The sequence below is a fragment of the Oncorhynchus tshawytscha genome, linkage group LG07, assembly GCF_018296145.1.
Source record: "Oncorhynchus tshawytscha isolate Ot180627B linkage group LG07, Otsh_v2.0, whole genome shotgun sequence".
Taxonomy (NCBI): Eukaryota; Metazoa; Chordata; class Actinopteri; order Salmoniformes; family Salmonidae; genus Oncorhynchus; species Oncorhynchus tshawytscha.
In genome coordinates, this window is record NC_056435.1 from 8,696,357 (window position 1) to 8,704,137 (window position 7,781).

Sequence of the window (7,781 nt, forward strand, 5' to 3'; positions counted from 1 at the left end):
TGTCCAATTGCTGAGCTGAGGTCTAGCTGGCCATTGTGAGCCCAGTCATGCTGCTGTGACGGTCAGGGTGGACACAGCCTCCCAGAACCCTCTCCTCTCCCTCTGGAACACAATCTGAACCAAATACCATACCCCACACCAGGACCTGTGACAGCCCATACTGGAGAGGGAGAGAGGGGGGGGATGAGAGACTGAGAGATAGAGACACAGACAGAGAGGGGAAGAGAGGGGTAGAGATGGAAAGAGGGGAGGGTATATACAGGATTTGAGGGAGGGGATATGAGGGGGTAGGTACTACAAATAGCCAGAGTGAGTCCTGTGTGTCCCTCAGTCAGCCTCCCTGCTCCAGTCCACTCCAGCTGCCAGCCCAGACCCTTCTCCTGTTCCAGCCCAGACCCTTTTCTTGCTCCAGCCCAGAACATTCTCCTGCTCCAGCCCAGACCCTTCTCCTGCTCCAGCTCAGAACATTCTCCTGCTCCAGCCAAGACCCTTCTCCTGCTCCAGCCCAGAACATTCTCCTGCTCCAGCCCAGAAGATTCTGCACTCCACCATGAGCTCCTACCGCTCTTCTGCTCAGTCAGCCCAGTCTGGCTCTTCCTCCTACCGCCGCACCTTTGGCGCAGGATACAGCCCTGCCATGTCCCATTCCCTCTACAGCAGCCGGGGCTCGGGTGGGGGGCTCGGACATGGCGGCTCCGGCCACATCTCCTCCCGGGTCTACGAAGTCACCAAGACCTCCGCCTCGCCCTCTTACTCCGGCTACCGCACCTCGTCTCACTTTGGCGGACCTGTGATGTCATCGACCGCCCACGGTTCACGGTCCTATGCGGGGATGGGGGAGACGCTGGACTTCAGCCTGGCCGACGCGCTGAACCAGGAGTTCCTCCACACGCGCACCAACGAGAAGGTCGAGCTGCAGCACCTGAACGACCGCTTCGCCAGCTACATCGAGAAAGTTCGCTTCCTGGAGCAGCAGAACGCTACATTGGTGGTGGAGATTGAGAGGCTGCGGGGGCGTGAACCCACACGCATCGCCGACCTGTACGAAGAGGAGATGAGGGACCTGCGTCGCCAGGTGGAGGCCTTGACCAATCAGAGGAGCCGCGTCGAGGTGGAGAGGGACAACCTGGGCGAAGACTTGGACAAACTCAAACTCAGGTAGGAAAGAGGGGGAGGAGGGAGAAAGAGAAGCGAGAGGAGCAGGATGAGGGGGGAGAGGAAGAGAAGGAGGAGGTAGGAGGAGAAGGAGGAAGAGTTGGGTAGAAATATGGTAACTAGAAGTTACTGTAAAACTGCTGATGTAAATAGGACTTTATAAATACAATTGATTGATTGATGAATTGCTCAGTAAGACTGCAGGGGTGTAGTTTCTGATTGGTGGATAAGTGGAAGAAGGAGAGGATTGTGGGTAAGATTAGAGAGAGGAGAACTCTAGAAGTGAAGATCCTAGTATAATGTAAGCGTGACATTTCAGCCACCAAAAGCAGCACTGATATCACGGCTGGTTCATGCATACAGTCCCCTGGGATTTCAGGCAGCGCCTCTCGATTAGCTGTTGTGGTTTATCTGGTTTGTTTGTTGTGGTCACAGCAAGTATTTTTAAACTTGGTCATATCACTCACTACAAGTGGACTGACTGTGAGGTGCTGTTGGAGACGTTGTGTATTTGGATTCTTACTGTAGGTAAAATAGGAAGTGCTTCTGCTTCAGGTTCTTCAAGTGTGTGATAGTCTTACTGCCATTTGCATAGCTGCGAGATCGGCACGCCTCCTCTGCAGTTGACGTGTAGGCCTAGATGACATTAAATACGCAGTGCATGTCGTTCTCATTCAACCCGTGAAATAGGAGAGGAGCACTAGTGATGAATAAAGACGGGAGAAGAAAGAAAGAGGCACACAAGTGCAGAGAGGGAGAGTCTTGTTCCAACTCCAGTGGCCCTTTAATTAAGTCAACAAGATCCGTCCTCCACCTAACCCCTGAAGGACTAGACCCAGCCTCCTTCTCGCATTAGGGTATGGCCTAAGCCTCTAGCCCTTACAGAGGCATGTCCTTCCCCGTCGCTTACTGGCGCCGCGGTCCCACTCTATAAAAGGCCAGGAATGAAAACATCTGTATTCAGACAGATATAATCCAGATCTCTCTAGCTGTCTGTACGGCCCCCTGTGACATCTAGAGCTGGTATTCAAAATGGGACCTGGGATTGGATTAAGACCACATTTGCACATTAGATCCACACAGCAGTCGTAAAGTCCCTATCAAACAATTCCTGGGTGACAAATCACTTGTTATTAGACGGGTGACTTGCCTAGTTAAATAAAGGTTCAACAAAAAATGTTTTTCTAAAAGGTGCGGGCGGACATGTTTAAGACACAATTGTGATCGGGTCTCGCTCCATCTCTTTGTTCGACTGTGTATCCAGACTGCAGGAAGAGATCCTTCAGAGGGAGGACGCAGAGAACAACCTGGCTGCTTTCAGAGCTGTGAGTCCAACACTATTAAATCGACGCATATTATGAATATGAGAACATGTTCATGTCTCACTACTAGTATTTTTCCCTGCTTTTAATCTGAATGTAGACTGGATAGTCGTTTGAACTGCCACACAGCTGGGCACCGACGTCAGTCAGTTCAACGGCAGTTTTTTGTTGTTGTTGAGTTGTCAGCTAAAGTGAATTTAACGTTAAATCAACAACAAAAATCACCATACCATTGGATTTAGGTTAAAAGTTGGATGAAAAAAAAGACTAAATGCCCTTAGCTTTCCACGTTGATTTAACGTCATCACACTTATTTTGGGGGTTGAAATGACGTGGAAACAATGTTGGTTCAATCAGTTTTTGCCCAGTGAGATGTCTGTTGAATGGATCTAATCTAACGTCTGTCTGTTCTAGGATGTTGATGCTGCCACTCTGGCCCGTCTAGACTTGGAGAGACGCATCGAGACACTACAGGAGGAGATCGCCTTCCTCAAGAAGATTCACGAGGAGGTACGTTACTCAGTCTGTGTATTTTAAAGTGCTATGTGTTATTACAGTTGGTCTGTCTGTCTATCTGTCAATGTATCCAGTCATTGGTCATTCCATCTGTCTGTCTCTCTGTGGTAGGAATGAACAAAGACACACACACACAAACAGACACACCACACACAAACACTATTTGTGTGTGTGTATGCTTCATAACAGACAATGGAGAAGAGAAAGCTATAGAAACCTTAACCTATTGACTTCTCCCACTCTCTCTCCTTCTCCAACTCTCTCTCCTCCTCCTTCTTCTCCTCCTCTACTTTCTTCCACTTTAAACCTATTGACCTCCCCCTCCCTTCCCACCTCTCTTGCAGGAGATCCGTGAGATGCAGTCCCAGATGCAGGAGACCCAGGTGCAGATCCAGATGGACATGTCCAAGCCGGACCTGACAGCTGCCCTCAGGGACATCAGGGCCCAGTACGAGGGCATCGCCGCCAAGAACATCTCAGAGGCTGAGGAGTGGTACAAGTCTAAGGTGATGGGGGGGGTTGAGGAATGAGACAGAGAGAGAGGGGGAAGGGGGAGAGAGATAGATAGAGAACAAGAGAGAGACAGAGAGAGGGGGAGAGGGAAGAGAGAGAGATAGAGAACAAGAGTGAGAGAAAGAGAGACAGAGAGAGGGAGATAGAGAACGAGAGAGAACAAGAGAGAAAGCGAGAGAGAGTGAGAGAGAGAGAGGGATATAGAACGAGAGAGAAAGAGAGAGAGATCAGATCAGTCAAATTCTTCGATTTATTAGAAAATGTCTCTGGCACTGGGGGGGGGGGCGTTATTGTGATGTCAGACAAAGTGATTCCTGTACTTCCTGTTGACCTCTGACCCCTGCTGACCTATAGGTGACAGACCTGAACCAGGCGGTGAACAAGAACAATGAGGCTCTGAAGGAGGCCAAGATGGAGACCATGGAGTTCAGACACCAGCTCCAGTCCTACACCTGTGAGATTGACTCACTTAAAGGCACCGTAAGTCTCTCAGTCTGAATACTTCTCTCCTCTTCTCACGACACCATTTATTCCTCCCCATATCCTTCTGTACTTTCATAACTCATGCCACCACACTTTCATTCCTCTCCTTCTCATTCTCTTCATTTGTTCCTTCCCTGGTCTGCAAGTTCACATCCAAGAAACATGTCAATCTCGTTCTCTAATTTCTCCCCCTAACCCCCCTGCAGAACGAGTCTCTGATGAGGCAGATGAGAGAGATGGAGGAGCGCCACGGGCGGGAGGCCGGCGGGTTCCAGGACACCATCTCCCGTCTGGAGGCTGAGATTGCCAACATGAAGGATGAGATGGCCAGGCACCTGAGAGAGTACCAGGACCTGCTGAATGTCAAGATGGCCCTGGACGTAGAGATAGCAACCTACAGGAAACTGCTGGAGGGAGAGGAGAGCAGGTATGAGGAGGGAGAAGAGGAGATGAGAGAGAGGAAGGAGGAGAGCAAGTTAAATGGGGGAAGAGGAGTGGGGGTAGGTGACAGAGAAGCAGGAGGAGGGAGGCAGGAGAGAGAGAAGCAGGGGAAAGAGAGAGGAAGGGATAGAGGAGGGCAGGAGAGATGGAGAGAGGAGGGCAGGAGAAATGGAGAGATGGAGAGATAGAGGAGGGCAGGAGAGATGGAGAGATAGAAGAGGGCAGGAGAGAGGGGGAAGAAAGAGGAGGGCAGGAGAGATGGAGAGATAGGAGGGCAGGAGAAATGGAGAGATAGAGAGATAGAGGAGGGCAGGAGAGAGGGGGAAGAAAGAGAAGACAATGGCAGGGGGCTGAAGGAATAGAGTGAGGAGAATGGAGGAGAGGGTTGAGGATAGAGAGGTGATGAATAATATTGTATGAGGATGGTATTTGGTATCACTGCTAAAAACTGACATCCCCCTTTTCTCTCCGTCTGTAGGATTTCCCTGCCCATACAGAACTATTCCACCATGACTTTCCGTGGTAAGAATAACACACACACAAACGCACACGCACACACACGCTCTATTTTGTCAAACGCTGCTGCAAAGTAAGATGAGTTACAACATCGAGCCACAAGAGGGCACAATTGATTCAAATAGCTAAATCTTTTGCAGTGCTGTTTACCTCACCGTAAATCAAAAGTGACAGGCTTGAACTTCAAATGATCCCCTCACTGCTGACGCATAAATAGAACCATTCATTAATAGATTTTAAGGGGTGGCACAATATTAAGAAGGTGAACAGAGATGTTCAAAAAAGGTGAGAGATGAGATGTAAAAGATGATGAGTATTATTTCCACGGTTGTCTGTCTGGATAGAAACGAGTCCAGAGCATCATCACCGCGTTGCTGAGTCACACTCAAAGAAAAGTGTCCTTATCAAGACCATCGAGACCCGTGACGGAGAGGTAACACACACGCACGCAAGCACACACACACACCCCCTGACATAGAGATACCCCTGTTTGTAGAGTGAACCAGAGATAGTTTACAAACACACCCAGACTTGTATTTGCACAGACTTGTATTTGAGAGAATATCTCAAATTCCTCTCCCCTCGCTGACAACAATACAATCCACCAAATGTTTTCCTTCCACCTGAGTCAAGTTCTCACAAGCCATACTTACCTACCAACACACATTGAAACTTTATTTCACACCTGTATCGTTCCCAATAGTATAATAGGCTTGTTATTTCACTTCTAATACACACCACCCTTGCTTACTCCTCCTCCTGTTACAGTAAATGTCTTCTTTGTCTCCCCCTATAGGTGGTCTCTGAGTCAACACAGCACCAGCAGGATATCATGTAACAGACAAACAGAAGAGAAGATGAAGACTGAGGGAAGACAAAAAGACTAAATAAAAACGAAAAGGACTTTATCAACTCACCCTGGTGACCCTTTAGTTGTTCTTATTTCAAAGACGTTAAGTCTTTAAAGACACAAAGGTCACTCGCTCCAATGAAATAGTCAAAAGGCTGGGTGACTTCAAGTACGAGCCGACCTGTTTGTAAGTTCCTACTACAGCTATGTGCACCGTTTGCCTTTATTTATGACTATATATGATACTGTACGTTCTATCACAAGGCTGACGTTAGTATGAGGAGGGTTCTCAATGGACAGAGAGACAGAGGAGAGATGTGTCTAGGGAAAATGAGACGGGGAGACGGGGGGGGTGAAACAGGTGGGACAAAATGAAAGATGGAAAAGGGGGAACATGGAATGAGAGTGAGGCTGACAATCGCTTATGCTGTTCTGAATGGTGGGCCTATAGGTTGGTTAACAAACACAACAAACAGCGACACACGGTCACCAGTCTACCAGTCTGCCTGTCTATCATGTTCTCAGTGTGGGTGTGTGCGTGCGTTTTGAATTAACAGCCAAAGACATTGAAGAATCACTTTGTTTATCATATACAGGCCCATAAAAACACATGCTTTAATAATAATAAGAATAATAATAGTATTAATAATTATATTTGTAATAAGAAGCATGGAATATCACCGGCCTACATTTATGAGGCTGCACTCTTGAAGTCAAAAGATGTCAATAACATAATGTCAATAAATTACCTGATAAATAAATCTACATACAGTACTTCAGAAAGGACATGTTATTTGGGCGGCAGGTAGCCTAGTGGTTAGAGCGTTGGACTAGTAACCGAAAGGTTGCTGGATCGAATCCCCGAGCTGACAAGGTAAAAATCTGTTGTTCTGCCCCTGAACAAGGTGTTTAACCAACTGTTCCACGGTAGGCCGTCATTGTTAATAAGAATTTGTTCTTAACTGACTTGCCTAGTTAAATAAAAGGTTCATTTTATTAAAATGAAATATCCTAAAATAAACAATCAAATAAAGCAAGAAATACAGATAAATGGTAAAAATACAGTGTTGTTTATGTACAAAACAGAAGATCAGAAGAATGAGCACTAGTGGGGAATTACATCTGTTTGTGCTGTATGGACAAGTCTGTAATACTGGTCCCAGATCTGTTTGTGCTGTATGGACAAGTCTGTAATACTGGTCCCAGATCTGTTTGTGCTGTATGGACAAGTCTGTAATAGCCTGGTCCCAGATCTGTTTGTGCTACCATGCCAACTCATTGTCACGGCAAGGAGTTGAAACGATGGCTTTAACAAGACTGGCACTCAGGCTAATTTACTAACACTTCCTATGAATATGCTCTTCATAATGTAAAATAAGCGCATAATAAGTGCTCATGAATATCAATGTAATCTCTATGCATTATACATGTGCTTATAATGCATTATTAAGAAGCTATTCGTGAGAAGTGTTTAACAAACTATGCACGTGGTTGTTAGATGTGGGCTGACCGGGCTAGAGGGGATAGGAACCACTGTCTGGTGAGGTGAGGAGGACAAAGCCACGGGAGACAGATAAGAGAGGGGGACAGGAACAGGAAGGAACCACTGAGTCATGCAGCCAGGTCGATTTCCCCTGGAAGATTCTGGGAAAATAACTTTGATTCTCATACCCTGTCCCGACCCACAGCCCAATGGGGCAATCATAATAATCATAATAATAATAACATCACGCCTGTATTATTTTATCATGGGTTTCACACTCACAGTCCCTTTCACAGTCCGAGTCAAAGACAATAATAAACCATAGATGTCATGTCATTTGCTGATACACGATAGACAGAATGTTATGACCCATATTGAAAAGCCAATGCACATTATGTAGGGGTCTATCTATATGTAGGCGATCCTCTGTGACCTGAATGGTCCTCTCTGTAGAGTGGAGGAGGAGTGGTCAATACTCTCGTTGTATTGGTCGATCGTTTAT

At 47.0% G+C, this 7,781-nt stretch overlaps 2 protein-coding genes across 6 annotated transcripts in view; one reads left to right on the forward strand and one right to left on the reverse strand.

The window, feature by feature from the left end:
• Nucleotides 1–313: 313 nt before the first annotated feature.
• On the forward strand, nt 314–6,570 carry LOC112253826 (desmin-like). The gene is made up of 9 exons (XM_024425846.2): nt 314–1,158; nt 2,420–2,480; nt 2,892–2,987; nt 3,338–3,499; nt 3,861–3,986; nt 4,196–4,416; nt 4,909–4,952; nt 5,291–5,379; nt 5,743–6,570. Exons 1-9 carry the CDS (start codon nt 551–553, stop codon nt 5,782–5,784), a joined length of 1,449 nt encoding a protein of 482 aa, XP_024281614.2. The 5' UTR covers nt 314–550; the 3' UTR covers nt 5,785–6,570.
• LOC112253855 (transmembrane protein 198-B) overlaps nt 6,363–7,781 on the reverse strand; it is a 23,784-nt gene continuing 22,365 nt past the window's right edge. For all 5 annotated transcript variants that reach the window (XM_024425894.2, XM_042324039.1, XM_042324040.1 and 2 more), the window contains one exon: nt 6,363–7,781. This exon is cut by the window's right edge and continues 1,335 nt beyond it. The gene's annotated coding sequence lies outside the window, so the exon portion shown is untranslated.

Bases quoted from the DNA above. Each gene is read 5' to 3' on its own strand.
- LOC112253826 (XM_024425846.2), top strand. From the start codon at position 551: ATGAGCTCCTACCGCTCTTCTGCTCAGTCAGCCCAGTCTGGCTCTTCC. The intron at 3,500-3,860 runs GTGATGGGGGGG...GCTGACCTATAG, and splicing joins AGGAGTGGTACAAGTCTAAG to GTGACAGACCTGAACCAGGC. The intron at 4,953-5,290 runs GTAAGAATAACA...CTGTCTGGATAG, and splicing joins TTCCACCATGACTTTCCGTG to AAACGAGTCCAGAGCATCAT.